This window comes from Pteronotus mesoamericanus, unplaced genomic scaffold (assembly GCF_021234165.1).
Source record: "Pteronotus mesoamericanus isolate MK-2021 breed Mesoamerican mustached bat unplaced genomic scaffold, CSHL_Meso_final scaffold_167, whole genome shotgun sequence".
Classification (NCBI taxonomy): Eukaryota; Metazoa; Chordata; class Mammalia; order Chiroptera; family Mormoopidae; genus Pteronotus; species Pteronotus mesoamericanus.
The window spans coordinates 8,846,108-8,864,568 of record NW_026555308.1 but is presented as its reverse complement, the minus strand read 5'-3'; the positions used below and the strand labels follow the sequence as shown (position 1 = coordinate 8,864,568).

Genomic DNA, 18,461 nt, shown 5'->3' with positions numbered 1-18,461 from the left:
GCACTGCCTGGCAGGCAGCTGGGCCCCACATTTGCTTGTTGAATAACTACATAAGTAAATTCATCGTGAGCTACCTGATAATGTGATCTTTTAGAACTAAAGAAGATTTCAGACAAAAAGGACGGTCACTTTCAAAACAAAGCGAATCCATGTGAGCCATGTAGATTACACAATGCTTTCCTTGAACAACCTTCAGGGCTTCCTGCTTCATCGGAATACAGTCTACACTCCTAACCTGCCATGATGCGTATCTGCTCACCTGTCACGCGGCCTCCCGTTCCCACCACCCTCACCCTGATCCCTCCACAGCAGCCACACTCATCTCCATAAAAATATTCGTTAGGCTCATCATGTATTCTCAACACTAATCACAGTATCTGGCATCTAATAAGGACTTCAAAAATATTTGTTAGAAGGATGAATGAATAAATAAATGAATAATGTTGGCAGAAAATCAAAGACAGAATTAGATGCCCTGAAATATAAAGTCCTCAAGAAAGAAAGGCAGGACCTGGGGAGCCTTGTCCCTGGGCCACAGCACTGAACGAAGAGGCACTGCAACATGTGTGCGCAAACCACAATTTCCCCACCCTCCCCGCAGAGTGGGGCTCCAGGAAGAAAGCCCGTAGGGAAAGACAGCCACCCACAGGACGAGTTCATCCATCATGTGCCCTTAGTCCTGTGGAGCCCGGCATCTTCACCGGACAGACAGCACCTTCCTTGCTGAGGCTCTGAGCACAGGCTGTGAGGAAGAGAGCAGCCTAAGGGAGCAGGGCATGGCTGAGAGACACTCCATCAGCCAACCTCAGCTGAGTGCTGACTGGGGGTAGGTGCAACGCTGGGTGCTGCAAGGGGCCATTGGGAGAAACATGGTCTCTTTCTACCTTCAGAGACCTGGTAGTCCAGAATGGGAAACATGAAAAGAAAAATAGTATAAAAACTGCCATGGCAACTTCTTGGAAATTAAAAACAGGATGTAAATTATACAGACACTTTGGAAAACAGTTTGGCAGTTTCTTAAGAACAAACTTAACGCCTATCATATGATTCACCCATCCCATTCCTTGGCATTTACTCAAGAGAGAGGGAATGTATGTCCATAGGAGACTTGTACATAAATGTGCATAACAGTTTTATTTGCAATGGTCAAAATGTCCATTAACAGATGAATCGGTAAACAAACTGCAGTACATTTACACAGTGGAATACTATTCAACAAGAAGAAGAAACGACTACTAATATACACAATAATATGGTTGAGTCCCCAAATAATTATGTAGACTGAGAGAAGCCATACAAAAAGAGTACATATTACGTGATTTTAATTTTATGAGATTCTAGAAAATGCAAGCTAATCTACAGTGATAGGGAGCAGTTCAGCATTGCTCCAGGAGAGGCTGAGAGAGGAGAGGAAGGAGGGGTGACAAAGGGATAGGAGGAAACCTCTGGGGGATGGATCTGCACACTGTCGTGACTGTGGTAATGGTTCCATGGGTGCATACCTATGCCAAAACTTACCAGGTTACGCACTTTAACTATATGCAGTTTACTGTATGTCAGCTGTACCTCAATACAACTTCTTTTTTTTTTTTTAAGTGCCATGGCTTCCAGCCAAGATGGATTAGATTTATTCTCTGGATTCAAGCAACTAAAAAGCTAAGCAAACATATATAAAACAATGAGACAAGGGACAGGACAACTGGCAGCATAGGAGAGTGGCCCTCAGGGAAAGAAATCAAGAGCAATGGGCCCAGTGCTTCAGCTTTCTGCCTGGAACAGTTTCCAGGCCTCCGAACAGAGAGAGAAAACCCAAACAAAGCCCTCGGTCTTTCTGAGATGAGAAGGCAGAGTCTGGAGTTCAGGGAGGCCAAGGTTGCTAGACTTGATGGGAAAAAGGAATGGAGAGGAAGGAGCTGGACAGAAAGTGCTGCAGAGGTCTGCAGAGGGTTCTTTTTGAGGCTTAAGCTAAGTTCTGCTCTGGGTATTCATGTAAGGAAGGGGAAAGACCTACTGGAATGAAGCAGGTGGAACAATCCCTGGAGCTCACCCAGGGCTGAAAAGAGCTCATGTTTCCATTGGCCAGCATGGAAAAACCATCTAACCAAGGCTCGTCAAGCAGAGTCCTTAGAAGGGACTGCCTCAGGAGTGGAGCCAAGTAAGCCTGAGGCTAACGGCTGCTCTGGACTCACACCAACAAAGCTTAAAAGCAAACTTCTAAAAGAAGCAAACTGATTCCAAGAAATTTATCCACATTCCAGAAAAAGCCAAAATATATCAAAAGGAAGAAAGACCTCAGCATCTAACAATGTAAAATTCACAACTGTCAACCAAAAATTACCAAATATATATACAGAGAGAGAGAGAGAGAGAGAGAGAGAGAGAGAGAGAGAGATGTGAGGTCTGCCTAGAAAAAATTCCAGCCATTGTTAAAACGAGAACAGTTTTGCTCATCACTGATGCAACCTGGCAGCCAAGGACAGTGGACTGGAATGTGCATGCATGAACAATGATGACTTCATTGTACTAGTCAGTGGGGTTGGTAGACACCATTGAGTGAGCATGTGTACTGTGTGACTGTCACATTCAAAACGACCGAGCAAGTACAGCGACAAAACTGCATCAAATTTTGCAGAAACGCTTCAGCTGATTCAGAAGGCCACAGCTATGGGCAACTGGTGATTGGCAGCTTCATCACAACAATGCATAGCTAATGCAGTACTTCTGGTGCAGAGTTTTTTGGCAAAACATCAAATCACACAGGTGGCTCAACCCCGTTACAGTCCAGATTTGATGCCCTGCAACTTCTGGCTTTTCACAAAAGTAAAATCATCTTTGAAAGGGAAGAGATTTCAGACTGTCAATGAGATTCAGGAAAATATGACGGGGCAGCTAATGGTGACTGGAACTGTATGAGGTCTCAAGATGCCTGCTTTGAAGGGGTCATTGTTCTATGTAAGGTGTTTCTTGTATTTTGTATTTTTTTCAATAAATGTCTCTATTTTTCATACTACATGGCTGGATGCCTTCTGGACAGACCTCATATATCTCCATCCCAAAACCAAACCAGGAAAAAAAAATCAATAATAGAGAAATAGCTAGACTTCCAGCAAATGGAGGCGTAGGTAGATATGCTTTGTTTTTTCACACAGCCAAAAGAAGAACAACAACCAATTTAAAAACAAAAAAGAACCAGAACTGCCAGAAAACCAAACGGTATGGAAGTCTGACAACCAAGGAGTTAAAGAAGAAACATTCATCCAGACTGGTAGGAGGGGCAGAGATAGGTAGCTGGGGCAGAGAGGATGCACAAGGTGGAGGCTGGCAGACTGGGTGGGCAAGGTGGCAGCTGGCAGACCCATGGGGGGAGGGTTCCACATTCACATGCAGATAAGCTGGGAGGAACAACTGGGCAGTGAGACAGACCGCACAACCCAAGGTTCCAGCGCGGGGAAATAAGGCTTCAAAACCTCTAGCTGTAAAAACCTGTGGGGTTTGCGGTGGTGGAAGAAACTCCCAGCCTCACAGGAGAGTTCGTTGAGGATACCTATGGGGCCCCAGAATGCACACAAACCCGCCTATCTGGGAATCAGCACCAGAAGGGCCCAATTTGCTTGTGGGTAACGGGAGGAGTGACTGAAAGTGGGATGAGAGCCAAGCAAGTGGCATTGTTCCCTCCCTGACCCATCCGCTACATACAGCGCCTTAACTCAGCAAAGTGGGTCACCCCACCTTGGCAAATACTTAAGACTCCGCCGCTTCCAATGTAACAGGTGCACTGAGACAAAGAAGCATGGCCCAAATGAAAGAACAGATCAAAACTCCAGAAAAAGAACTAAGCAAAGAGGAGACAGTCAACCTATCAGATGCAGAGTTCAAAACGCTGGTAATCAGGATGCTCACAGAAATTATTAAGTATGGTTGCAAAATAGAGGAAGAAGCGAAGGCCATGCAAAGTGAAATAAAGAGAAATATACAGGGAACCAACAGTGAAGGGAAGGAAACTGGGACTCAAATCAACCATCTAGAACAGAAGGAAGAAGTAAACATTCGACCAGAACAGAACGAAGGATTCAAAAAACTGAGGAGAGGCTTAGAACCTCTGGGGCAACTTTAAACGATCCAACATCCAAGTCATATGGGTACCAGCAGGAGAAAAGGAAGAGCAAGAAACTGAAAACTTATTTGAGAAAATAATGAAGGAAAACTTCCTCAATCTGGCAAAGGAAATAGACTTCCAGGAAGTCCAGGAAGCTCCGAGAGTCCCAAGGAAATTGGACCCAAGAAGGAACACACCAAGACACATCCTAATTACATTACCCAAGATTAAACATAAGGAGAGAATCTTAAAAGCAGCAAGAGAAAAGGAGACAGTTACCTACAAAGGAGTTCCCCTAAGACTATCACCTGATTTCTCAAAAGAAGCCTTACAGGCAAGAAGGGGCTGGAAAGAAGTATTCAAAGTCATGATAAACAAGGACCAACATCCAAGATTACTCTATCCAGCAAAGCTATCATTTAGAATGGAAGGGCAGATAAAGTGCTTCCCAGACAAGGTAAAACTACAGGAGTTCATTATCACCAAGTCCTTATTATATGAAATGTTAAAGGGACTTATCTAAGAAAGAGAAGATGATCAAAACTATGAACAGTGAAATGACAACAAACTCACAACTATCAATAACTGAACCTAAAAAAACAAAAAAACAAAAACAAAATAAGCAAACAATGAGAACAGGAACAGAATCACAGAAATGGAGATCACATGGAGGGTTGTCAGCGGGGACGGGGAGGGGTGAGAATGGGGGAAAAGGTACAGGGAATAAGAAGCTTAATTGGTAGGTACAAAATAGACAGGGGGAGGTTAAGAACAGTATAGGAAATGGAGAAACGGAAGATCTTATATGTAGGACCCATGAACATGAACTAAGGGGGAAAATGCCGGTCGGATGGGGAGTGCAGGGCAGAGGGGGACAAAGAGGAGGAAAAAAATGGGACAACTGTAATAGCATAATCAATAAAATACACTTAAAAAACATTAAAGAAAAGAAAATAGCTAGAAATTGTACAGATGATAGAGATAAGAGGAAAATTACAAAATATTTTAAACCAAATAAAAGTAAAACCACATTTATCAAATTTATTACACGCAGCTAAAGCAGTACTTAGAGAGTAATTCAGAGCGCTAAACTCTTACTTCATACAAGAAGAAAAGTTTAAAAATCATTTACCTATATGGGGAGGGTTTAACCAAAAAGGAATAGCTTGAGGGAACTTTTTGGTTGATGATGAAATTGTAAGGTATCCTAATTATGGTGGTGCTCACACAAATCCACACATGTACTAAATTCATAGCACTACACACAGAAAGGTAATTTTACGGTGTGTTAATTTTAAAAGTAAAATAAAATAAATTAGCTTAAAAACCAATGATTAAAGAAAGCTTCCATCTTAAGAAACAAGAAAAAGAAGAATAAATTATATCTGAGGTAAATGGCTGAAAGTCAGAAATAAAGTTAAGAATAGGAATTAATGCAATATAAAACAGAAAACAATACAGAAAAATCAATAGAAAAAAGAAAGTTTTTTAAACATATCAATAACATTAATATAAAATTGATAAATTCTTCACCAAACTTATCGGGAAAAAGAAATAAAGACCTAAATTATTAATACCATGCATTACAAAGGGGCTCTCACTACATGTCTTACAGATATTAAAAGGATAATAAAGAAATATAATGAACAAGTCTATGACAATAAACTTGACAGTTTAGATGAAAATTCCTTGAAAGACACGAGCTATGAAAGTTCACTCAAGAAACAGATAAGCTTCGACAGCCCTATATCTACTAAAGATATTTAGTACCACTACTTAAAAACCTTCCCTGAAAGAAAACTCCAGGCCCAGAGGGCTTTACTGGTGAATTCTACCAAATAGGTAAGGAAGAAATAATACTCATTCTACAAAAACTCCTGCAGAAAATTCAGGAGTGGGGAATACTGCCCAATTCATCCCATAAAATGAGCATATATCTTACAGTAAACAAGAGAATTACAAGAAGGCCACAGATCAATGCCACTCCTCAACATAGGTGCAAGAATCCTTGGCTAAATTTTAGGAAATCAAATCCAGTTATTTATAAAATACGCCTGCCACATTAGGTGGTACTAACCCAGGGTGATTGCCACCTAAAAAGATCAGAGAAAATGTCCTGGAGAAGGTGACTTCTTAGAGGACTCTTGACAGGCAAGCAATATTTTATTAAGTGGTGGTGATGGGATAGAGGAAATGGTAGGAAAAAACACAAATAAATACAAGAAGGTGGCTATGACCCAGAAACAGGTAGGCATGCTGGCACTGGCTGGGGTGGCTGCCAGGCTTTCAAAGAGCTCCTTTCTCTGGGAGTCCCAGACACAGGGCTGAACCCATGGGGCCAAGTCTGTGCTATGTAACCCTGACCCCCTAGCCATACCTGACTGTTCTCAGAGTTAGACACACCACAAGCCCGAAACAATAAGACCCTTGCCCAAGAATTGGAAACCTGAATGGAGGCAAACTCCCAGCCTGGAATTTGCTGGGGCCAAATCAGGATCTACCTTGAGGGAAGTCCTCAGAGCTGGTCAGTTTCTGCCCTTCCCTCAGCTTTTCGGCAACTTCTTGGACCCCATGAGCTGTCCCTGAGGCCTTCCTATAGGCTTTCCCTTTCAGTTTGGTTAATCAGAGGTGGTTTCTGTTGCCTGCAACCAAAAAAGCACTCAAGAGTGCAATGAGCACCAGGACAGCAAGTTTGTCTTATGTAAGAGTTCTACCACTACATAAAAATGTTAACCTCCTGGCCAGAGCCAAGGGTCTGTGAAACGAAGTCAGGGGAATCAGATCAAGTTGGAATGATGGGTGTGGTCTGGATACTGTAAATGACAGGTACAGGAGGGTGAAGTTTAAGGGACAGAAGGCACTAAAGGTTTCTGAATATGTAAAGGACATGGTCAACACAGTCTTATACAGGATTACCTTGCAGTGCCATGGAGGATAGATTATAAAATACATTTGACCCCTTGGGGAGGCTGCAATAACAGCCACTGAAATGATGTGCCCAGATCTGTCTTGCACTTACACCATTGGTTCTTGGTTCTTGCCTCCAGCACCTAGCTTACAGCCAGGCACTGAGTCACACTGAGTTAAATTCTGCTGATCAGAGAGGCTGAAGAGACAGTACTGACAAAACTTGATGACTAAATGCTGGGATCCAAGGAGCAAAGGAGCTAAAGGTCACGGCAGTTTCAAGCTTGGTTAGTAATTTCAACTGAATCAGAAATGGCGGTAAGTATATGACAAGGTCAAGGTATATTTATGAGGATGAGCATAGTATAGACAGAGTTTCAAGGTATTGTTGAAACGCCTAGGTAGAGTGTCCAACATACAACAGCAGGAGTTTAGTCTCTTGGAGGTCTGTTTATTGCCAGTAATTGAGGGCTCCTGTGTGCAAGGCACCAAGCCAGGAGCTGAAGGGGAGTGTAGAAGCCATGGGAGTGAATGAGACAGTGGAGGGAGAAGATCATCACTGGTCAGTCCTGTCTAAAGAAGGAAAAGCGTAGAAATAGTTTCAGTGCCATTAATTAGGGAATAGCAGAATAAATGATGACACAGATGTATGATTAAAAAGAAAAAGGCAATTCTATAGGGATGTAAAATGATGTGCTGAAAACGTTATGCTGAGTGCTTTTAAAATGTCTCTAGCTTAGCAAAACCCACCTCCACTTATTTCCCAATAAGCTTATGAAAAACCTACTAAAATATCACTTGATGCAAGGTCTCATCTAAGCCCAGCTTGTGGCAGGGGCCAGAGGAATATTCTTGATTCTTTCTTGGAAGAGGTTCTGATATGGAGGCTTCAGAACTTGCTCTTGTCAAGCCAGGTGGGGCAGACACCAGGCTGTTTCCAGGGAGGAAGTGAATGAATGAGTCCTAATCAAATCTGTCAGTTCTGAGGGAGTCTGATCCTGATTGCTCAGCCTCAATATGGGAAGCTGGAGAACCACACCTTTCTTCAGAAAGGAAGCCTACACTTCCACACAATCCACCCAGAGTCTATTTTAGCTCAGAATCCAGAATGAAAACATCAACTGTTATAAATAGCAAAACCAAGATTACATTTTGAATGATTTCAGTTCTGATGGTAGGAGAGCTCGGACACTAAAGCAGGTAAAGCAAGGGGTCAAAAGAAAACCACCGTGTGAATATAGTGCCTGGGTCAAACAGTCACACTTGAATCTCCTCTCCCCACCCCCCACCCCCCGCCCCTTGTCTAAATAAGCAACTCCTGTGGCTTTAGATTGTAGAAGAGCACCTGAGAAATTCTAACAAAGTTGAAGGGAAGTTTTAAGGGGTTCCAGCAAAACCAGAAAGGAAATTAATTCTTCAAGAAAAGCAGCTTTTCTTCTTCCCTCCAGGCAGCAGAAGGCAGGGATACGAGAAAGGCAGGAGGGTGAGCGGGCTTACCTTTGTTGTGAGACATGGCATAGAGTAGGCAGAGCACGAAGAGAGCGTGGTAGTCATCATCTGGGCTATCCAGGGCATGGTACACCATGTCCAGGAAGGGCCTGGGAAAGAGGAGGGATGCTCGTGAGCTTTGTGGTGCACACGGGTGAACACTTCTGCTCTCCCACCTGTGCTCGTCTTTGCCTCTTAAAACTCTGCCGCCAGCATGCAAGGGAGTCCACTGTGTGCCCAGTCCAGCACCAGGCACTGAGGACACAACACAAATGAAAAAGAAGTTCTGTTTGTGGGAACCTGCTATCTTGAGGGAAAAGTGACTGAGGAACACACCACTTAATCTCTCCACAGTGGTTCTCCAGCTGTGCGGACACTAGGGAGAAATAAAGAATACAACGTCCTTACTTTGTGGCACTCCCATGCCAATGGACAGAGACTGAGAACAGACAGACCACATCATCACTTTGAAGAGCGACAAGAGAATAAAGAAAACTGGGCAACGTGAGAGGCTAACAATACCAGACACGGCACCACTTAGGAGCAATTTCAGAATGTGGGCCGTGGAGCCAGACTGCCTGGGCTCAAATTCTGATTCTGCCTCTTCTTAGCTACAAACCCTTGGGTAAGTTACCTAAAACCTCTTCATTTCCCCATCATTAAGATGGGGATTAAAACATTACAGGGTTATTATGAGGATTCAAGTGAATGACAACTGAAAGGCATTTAACATAGGGCCAGGTACACAGTAGAAAACGCTAGTACATAGGAACTGCTTTTTGATTTCTATTGTGAATATTTCAAGGGCATTTCTCCATGATTTCACTTCAGCAGGTCCTGGCCCAGCAACTTCTTGGACTCACTTTCCCAGACTGGTGAGAATCGATGAGGTCTCTCACCTCTGATGCTTTGTGGGCGAGATCTACAGAGAGGCTGCAGATATCACAAACCACACACCCCAAATGTTGCCCTTCCAGGTGAAGGGTCTGGCCTGGAAAGACTCTTCACACAAAGATAATAGAATATGCACTGTTCTGCCCTGTAGGACAGAGGCTCTGATCCTGTGACTGTTTGTGGCTGCCCCTCTGAATGCCAGGCTGAAGCCGAGAGAGCAGAGCACCTCAATGAGTGACCGAAGTCACACCTGACTCCTGGAAGGACTCAGAGCTACTGTCAGCAACAGTTGTCTGGGGGGAGTGGAACAGTGAGATAGAGAAGCACAGTACAACCTGTTATACTTTTTTGAATTGTGAACTCCATAACAATACCACTGATTCAGAATATTACATTGAAAAATGCAAAAAAAGAATATTAGATTGAAAAATGTCATACATTTCAAATAAACTCGGGACACACAAAAATTAAAGGAACAATCTTAAGTGGGATGTTTATGTTCGGGCTGTTGCTCCTGAGCCCCAGATCAAGCATCACTCTGCAGATGCATGAATAGTTCTGCGATGTGTGCATTTGGGTTGTTGTAAGTCCACAGTGATAACACTTTTAAATTAACAGTGGGATAAAGTAGAAAATGTCTTCTTGTAAACCAGCTGCTTAGAGCCTGGATTGTTATTTTCATTTGGGAATAATATGAATAACCAAACACCGAGTAGCAGAAGGAGGACTGGATGGATGTACCATCTGTTATGTAATGAAGTATTATGAGGCCACTAGCATTTTGTTTACTAAGAATACAATAAAGTGAAAAAGAGTTTGGGGTTTGATTAGATGGAAAAAAAGAGGAAAAATATGACAGACATGGGATGGTATAAGTTATTGGGGTAGAGAAGGACAGAATTCCCATTAAACTGGCATTGAAAAAAACTGGTAGGAAATAACCAAAATGTCAGTAACAAGTTCATTTGAGTGTTGTCATCATGAAAATCTTCTTTTCCTTCTTTATACTTTTCAAGGTTTTTTACATTTTCTGAATGTGTGTTCTGTAATTTTTAAAGCCTTTTTTTTTTAAAGAAAAGAAAGCATGTTTTGACTGGTTTTTAATTTCTTGGCCTATATTTAACCCTGAATGCAGATATAGCCCATATGCAAGAACAGTTACGCTTTGTACTATGCTGTTTCTTCAGACAAGTGGACCAATGTCAAGATCCAATTCATGTCAAGAACAAATTGTGCCCCCACCCACCCCCGGCACCCCCCTTCTTGCTCAGTGCCGGGAACGAGGAGGACAGAAGTCCTTGGCGGTATTTCTGACAACCAACAACTCAATATCATTACAAAGGAGAAGGCAACTCCCCACCTGGGCCGGTCTCTCCTTGGCATTTGGTCTTAGGACAGTGGCAGGGCTCTGGCCCCAAAATTCCCAGAACCACAAGCCTGCATGTGGCCCAACTCAAGCTACCAGGGTCAGCTTCAGTTATAAATAACCTCAATCAACTCTAAGAAAGCCCCTCTCTTCACTGAAATTCAGGGGGAAAAAAAGAAGTCTGAATCCAAACTTTCAAACATAACATTTGGGCCTGTTCATGATTTGTTTTTATTATTTTTTTGACAACACGTGGGTAGTTTTTTCCCTTTAGCAAAGCTACAGTTTTGCCATACTATGTAAAATATGTGCTCTGTGTCCATTTATTAGATCCTAAGAAACTGAACACATCATGACAGTATTCATTGAAAAGCAGCAGCCAATAATCTATTAAGCAGATGCACCTTCATTTGCTTGAGAATCCCCCATTTATGGTTTTTCCAATTATTCATATTCTAACCAATCTTGTGGCAAGCACCTAAAGATTGTTTTCCTCTCCCTTTCTGTGTTTAGAATGATTTCCTTAATTTTTGGAGCTTCAGGAGTTACAGTATTTGCTGACAAGCAAAAAAAAAAAAAAAAAAAAAAAAAAGGTGTAAGTGACAACAACAGACAGCCCACACTGCACGCGAGTGGGTTCTATTTAACCAAAACTAAAGATGGCTCCCTTGTGCCTCTGATAAAAATTAATCCTGTCGGGTACCTGAAACATCTGCCAATCAAAGAGATAAATAAGATGTGGAGGGAAAAATTAGCGTGCTTCAACTCTTCACTTCAAGTAGGATGGGGGTATGTGTGAACAGCCACCTCGCCCTCAGGGTGCAGGAAATGAAGTCCTTACAGGCTGACCGAGAAACCATGCTGTTGTGTGTTTACTAACACTAAAATAAGACGGCAGGTTATTACAGGGGTCTGTGCAGTGGGGCCACTAGATAAAGAGTCTATATTTAGGCTCCTAACAGTTGACTGCACACTTCGGGAGCAGCCATCTACCCAAGTCCATTCTGAAAGGGGTACTGCTATAGCAAGGTTCCAGGAAACGCAGCATCTCAAAGGTTTAAGAGGATGTAGCTTTGGCAGGCCATCACTGAAATGAACAATCAGGCACGAAGTCAAAGGTGGACAGCAGCATTAAATCATGCCAGCTGAGTCATGAGGACAGGCCTTGTGGATGGCCATGTGCGTAGCAGAGAATAAATGAGACAGGAAGACCCAAATGCTGCTCCCAATGGGATCCTTCCTGGGAACCACAGAGTCTTCCAGGAATGGGTAGTACAAGGCTACAAGGCAGCCCACACCCTTTAGGACAGGAACCAGCACTACAGTGCTTGGGGGTGGTGATGCCATGTCTCAGTCATTCTCTTTCAAAGGGGTGAAGAGGAGAGAAAGGCAGGAAGCAGGATGGCTTGGTTGTGAGGCAGGAGAGACCATGTGGGTGGTAGAAAGAGGCCCAGGGTTGTCCTTAGGGGGCACCCCAGCCAATCCACCCACCTCCTCATCCCAGAGACCGAGCAGCACCTCTACCCTGCCAGGCTGGCTTGTGGGCAGCCCTCCTCGAGCACCAGCACCAGCACCAGCACCAGCGCCGCAGGGCTGGGCCTCCTACCTGCTCCACTGCATGCTCGCCAAGCCTGTGGCGGCACTCTTCTCCTCGTCCGTGGTATTCTGCTCCTGCATGGAGGTGCTGGCTGCCAACTCTGGGAGCTTGCTGCGCTCCATGATCACCATCTCTATCTCTGGAAGCAAATGCAGAGACTGGAATGAGCCCAGACAGCTTCCCAGACCTAGATTTATAGACAGACTTGTGTTCGAGACGAAGCCGTAGTAAATTGCTTCTAACACGTCAAGCAAATATTCAACAGCTGTGACAGGAGCACCAGCAACATGTTGGGGGGGAAATGAGACAAAGGCTAGCAGCTCTCTTTCCTTTCATCTTGGCATCATCAAGAAAGGAGGCCCTGATTTTGTCAACAAAGCACAAATTGCCAAAATTTATTTTATTTCAAGGTTTTTGTTTTTTTTTTTAAGATATTTATTTTACTTTTTGATATCACACTTCCTTCCTGGAGTTGAGGCAGCACAGAATATGTGGTTGATAAAACATAACCAAATTCACTGAAAACACTCTCAAATTGTTTACATTTTAGAAAAAGCTTTGATGTGACTGAAGTCTTTTGTTTTCCCTTCTTATTTACAACTTCTGGATGGCAGAGAGAGATTAGGAATCACGTTTTAGTTTTCCCAGTTAAAGAAGGGCTACTGATTTAAGCATGGTGTACATTTTATATTTCATAAAAATGTATAAACCAATCAAGAACATCTTGAATTAGAGATGGATAGTTGTTGTACTGTAAGGTGTTCTGTTAACAGAGTTCTTTGACACAAGGATATAGACCTTCAAATACTTAGTTCTTGGAACCAAGAATTCAGTTCATTCTCCCATCTTTGGGAGACAAAATGAGGGGAACCAATGATTAAAATGTGAACCTGTAATTCTGTTTCAGGAAAGATGGGAGCATGCCTGGGTTCTGACGTGACCCCTGCCATTGTCTTCCCCTGGAGTTACGTAGGGGCCCCACTTGGCCACTGCTTCCTTTCTTGCTTGCTTAGTTTGTTCCCTACACAGACCCAAGTGATTTTAAGTGGAAATTAGCTCATGTCACCCTTCTGTTCAAAACTCCGCACCTCCTTCCCCCACATTCAGGATGAAGTCCAAATGCCTCCATGCGTCAAGGCCTTGCACGGCCTTGGCCCCCATCCACCTCTGACCTCACCTCCTGGCCTCTCCACCCAATGCCACTCCAGCGGTGCTGGGCTCCTCTCACTCTTCCTTAACTGTCCCTAGAGCCTTCACACAGCTGTCTCCTCTGCCTGGAATGCCTCACCCCTGGTCCCCCCTACCCAGGCATGACTCAGTCCCATCACCCAAGGCTCAGATGTCACCATCTCAGAGACATCCTCAAGACCATATTCACCTGTGTTTCCTTTACCGCTTCGAATTATTAATTAAACTGCATACTTCACTCAGATTTCCTTAGTTTTCCCCTAATACCTTTTTTTCTGTTCTAAGGTCCCATCTAGGAAACTGTATTACATCTTGTCATGTCCTCTTAGGTTCCTCTTGGCTGTGACAGTTTCTCAGATTTTCCTTGCTTTTGATGACCTTACAGTTTGAGAAGAACTAGTCAGGTAATCTGTAGAATGTCCCTCAATCTGGGTTTGTCTGATGTTTTTCTGATAATTAGATTGGGGTTATAGGTTTCTGGGAGGAAGACCACAGAGAGGAAGTGCCCTTCTCATCACATCGTATCATATCAAGGGTACAGGGTATCAACATGACTCATGACTGCTGATGTTAATCTGTACCACTTGGCCAAGTGTATGTTGCTTAGGTTTCTCCACTGGAAAGGTAGCTTTCTCCTCCTTTCATTTCACACTCTTTGGAAGCAAGTCACTAAGCACAGCCAACACTTAAGGAGTGGGGAGTTATGTTCTAACTCCTTGCGGAGGGAGTAACTACATAAATTATTTGAAATTCTTCTGAATAGATTTGTCCCCTCCGACCCTGAATTCACTTTATAGCATTTATAACTACCTGGATTTTATACTTTCTATTTATTGGTTTTCTTGTTGCCTACTTGCCTTTCCTTAGTAGAATGGTGGCTTCATAAGAGTAGTTGCCTCAGCTGCCTTATTTGCCACTAGAACTCCAGTGTCTAGCCCAGAGCCTGGCACATAGCAAGTGCTCAATATCTCTGGAATGGACAAATGGGTGGTTGGTCTAGCCCAGTGTGGGAGATACCGGGGGAAGGCAGGGTCTAGCCCAATGTGGGAGGTTCTGACAGCGGCAACATAGATCGGGGTGATCCATAACCCCACCCAGCCTGCGTCCAATTTGTGCACAGTGTTCTCACAGGGGAGCGTCACATACATCCCTACCACCTTTCTGGGATGCTGTTAAGCATGACTGTGCTTGCGATTATCCTGTGGGGTGGATGAGTGCACCTCCCACATGTCCATATGCGCCTGGACCTTGGCAGGAGACGGGGGAGCCTTGCTCTCCCCAGCCTTTTCCCTCCCTGCACTGTGGTCTGCAGTCAGATGCCACTGCTTGAAGTCTCTCTCAGGGCTGTCCCCAACTACACAGGTGGGGGCTGACATGATTTTTAAGTGATTTGTGGACAAACGTTTTCTTTGCATAGTTTTGTATTTATTTTGATGTACATTAGAAGAAAATTCTAACTGCATAGAAAGCCTGTTTTTTTTGTGAACGTTACTGCTTAGGATGAGGTTAAATTTAAGAAAAAATACGTGAGTGGATTCACAGAGTCTACTGAGTACACAGTATTTCAAGTAGCACATGGATATGACAACGCGCAGGAGGTGGCGCAGACTGCTGTCTGGGAACCATCCATCTTTCCTGTCCCTGCTTCTGTACCTTCACTGACCTCCTTGAGGTGCCCCCCAGCTACTCCAGTCTTCTCTACAGTGGGGTGCAGGTACTTCAGTGGATACGCAAAATGATCCACTGGGCAGTACCTCTTTTATTTTTAATTATTCTTATCTTTTAAAAAACCTATTTTGTTGGTTTTTACAATGTGTATAGCATTAGCACAGTAATGTCAAATGTATAATTTATAATAAATGTATTTATATTTGGGAGATGCATGCTTAAATATTTATTTGTTTGTTTGTGATTACTGATAGGGTGTGCCAATAAGGACATATGAAGACTACCACACTAGACTACAGCACCAGCCTTCCACCCTGGTTTCTGCCCTGTGACCTTTGACCTGCCTCCTCCTCCACTGCAGGCTCCCTTTCCTTCCAGCCCCTCTGTCACAGCAGGAACTCAGCTCCAACTACCTCCCCCAAGTGATGGAGCTAAACCCTGGAGCCTCAGTTTGGAGAATAAGCTTGCTGTGATGTGGTTGGTCCCTTTCAGTTTTTAATCTCCCTGGACACTATCAGAATTCTGGAGCAGAGGAAGGAGAGGTTAGAGATAATGCAGTCCAGTGCTCATCAAAATTTGTTAAACAGATAAACATTAATTTTGAATGACAATTTCCCACGGCACACCACCACAGCCATCTGATGAGAGCAGAGTTGCTCCAGGTAAAGACTTGGGTGGGTCCCAACCCTTCTAACCCTCGGTTCCCTCAGGGGCTCCACAGAGGCTTCTAAAGCTCCTTTGTAAAACTCTGGAACTTCACACAAAACTACCAAAACACCACTAGTTTGGTCCTGAATACTGCAGATGAAGTAATGGAAACCCAGAAGAGCATTATATATATATTATATATATATTAAGAGTTTTCTAACTCTTAATATAGTTAGAAAAGTAACAGCGAAAGCCAAGACGGCACCCCTTCCCCACCTCTCACGTCACATCCAATGCAGGACCAGGCCCACAAGGGCCTCTCCACACAGAACAAGGCTTCCAAACCTTGGCTGGGTCGCCCTGGTTCTCACAGCTGCACCCTTCTCCCTCCCATATACTCCTGACCCATCCAGTATAGTTGTGGAGTGAGCCATTCCATTTAGATTACTTTTCGAGGTGAATATAGAACAGTTTTTCCAATGCCAAAAGAGTTTTTCCTAGCTTCTTTTTAACAATTTTATCTGAACAACTCTTAAAACCTAAGATCTGCCAACTCCCTGTATGCAAAAGGCTACACAGGCATGAGAGGGGTGGGTAATAAGTTTTTGGGGGAGAGGGTCTCCTCAGATTCTTATTGCTCTAAAAATATTCTATAGCCATCTTTAAAAAAGGATTTGACTTATCCTGGTGATTCAGGGTCAAAGTGAACCCCTCTTTATGCCACACCCGAACGTCCAGCATGATTCTGTGCGCACTTCGGCAACCCTCCACCCACGGCCACACTGACGCCGTGCCTACTTCCCTCCCAGATGCACATGCCATGCTCTGCCACTGGGGGAAGTGGATCAGTGGGCCCATGTAAACTCAGATTTCCACTGATGGCCGCTAAGGACTCAAGTCCTGATGCTAAATTCCCAGGGGGCTCCATCTGAACCTCAGTTATTACACCATGAGCCCCCACCCAAACCAGGTTTCTATTTCGGAGCCTAAAAGGACTACAACAATAACCTAGCCCAGTTATGCTCAAACGTCAGTCATCTGCCTGCCTTTAGAATTCTGCCATGTCTCTGTGTTGCCTGTATTATTTGTTATTTATTTAATCATTTTATTTGCACTCACTTTTTAACATAAATACATTTTAAAAGAAAACTTTCTAAATAAAAAAAAATTTAAAAAAGGAAACTAAATCATTATTACACTCTTTAATCCAACAATCCCACTTGCAGGAGTTTCTCTGGAAGATACACCTCCAGTAACAATAAAATGCACACACACAAGGGTATTCACTGAAGTATTATCTGTAATTGCAAAATACTGGAAACTACCTAAATGTCCAAGCATAAAGATTAGCTGAATAAACTATGGTACACGCAGGGCAGCTGTAGAAAGAAATGAGGAAGAACTCCGTGAACTGATATGGAGTAAGTTCCGGAGATATTGCTCAGTGAAGAGATTACACTGCCAAAGAGCATATGTAGTATGCTATTCTGTGTGTGAGAAAAAAGGGAAAATGAGAAAACATACATATGCATGCTTCTTGCTACGAAAAGAAACACAGGAAGGATATTACAGAAAACAATCAAGTTGCTTATGTACAATGGTGGGGTGGGGAAAAGGATGAAAGGAATATGGGAGGGAGGGATATATCTAAACACACCTTCTGACATAAGCTTTGAGTTTGTTAATATTCCATATATTTAAAAAAATAAATTGAATCAATAAGAATAGGAAGGGAAAAAGCTAAAATGAAAAAAAAATTTTAAAACTCCACATTTATTTCAAATCAATATCCCACCTACCCAGAGAGGGGAAAGAAAGGAAGGACAGAATAATCCAAGTAGTTTATGAACCCAATATTTAACCCCATACCCTCAGTTTGGGGATAGGTGAAGTACTGGGGATGGGCTGGGAATTACAAATAGTTCTGAACTTTTTATTAAAAAATAAACAACTTCTTAGATGTGTTTATAGGATTGAGAAAATAGATCAACTGATGCTGGGAGCCAGAGTTCTCACTGTGGAGGAAGAGATACAAATCTAAAATGGAGAAAGGCAGAAAATAGCCCTCTGGGAGTTGATCAGAACTGGAGGCATTGGCATAAACTTATGATTTCTAAAATGTGTATGTATATGAACATTTGTATGTATGCCTATGTATGCATGAATAAATGTGTATTTTGTGCACATACAGGCATATATTTCCTAGCTCTGGCCCTAGAAAGGGCCAAAAAGCCAGACAATGCAGTAGCAATGAGCACATCTAGTGCCCAGATCTTGGCTTCTAATACCATTGCCCATTGAGAGAAACCAGAGCTTTTCGGAGAAATGCTTAATCTCAGGGATGGGCAGAGCAGATACAAAATGAACCTGGAATACCTTGTTATGCCAGAAAGTGTAAAGATTGCTTGAAAAAATGATGGGGGCTTATCACAAGGACAAAGCAGCCAGCTTGAAAGGATTCCCAATGGCTAAATCTGGAACAATTTGAGCAGCAAATTAATTAAATACAGTAATGATATACAATCCACTAAAAACCTGAAATCCATGAGTCCATGACAAGAACAAATAGATAGATAAATAAATGGGGACAAGAGAAGAATCTTGTTTAC

The 18,461-nt window shown here is 43.1% G+C and overlaps 1 protein-coding gene across 4 annotated transcripts in view; it reads right to left on the bottom strand.

Moving 5' to 3' along the window:
- CLEC16A (C-type lectin domain containing 16A) overlaps window positions 1–18,461 on the bottom strand; it is a 212,605-nt gene that overhangs the window by 129,693 nt on the left and 64,451 nt on the right. For all 4 annotated transcript variants that reach the window (XM_054589574.1, XM_054589577.1, XM_054589576.1 and 1 more), the window contains exons 11-12: window positions 12,358–12,487; window positions 8,501–8,601 (exon numbers count right to left, since the gene is read on the bottom strand). In XM_054589574.1, coding sequence (XP_054445549.1) covers window positions 8,501–8,601; window positions 12,358–12,487 — 231 coding nt within the window. The remainder of the gene's footprint in view (window positions 1–8,500; window positions 8,602–12,357; window positions 12,488–18,461) is intronic.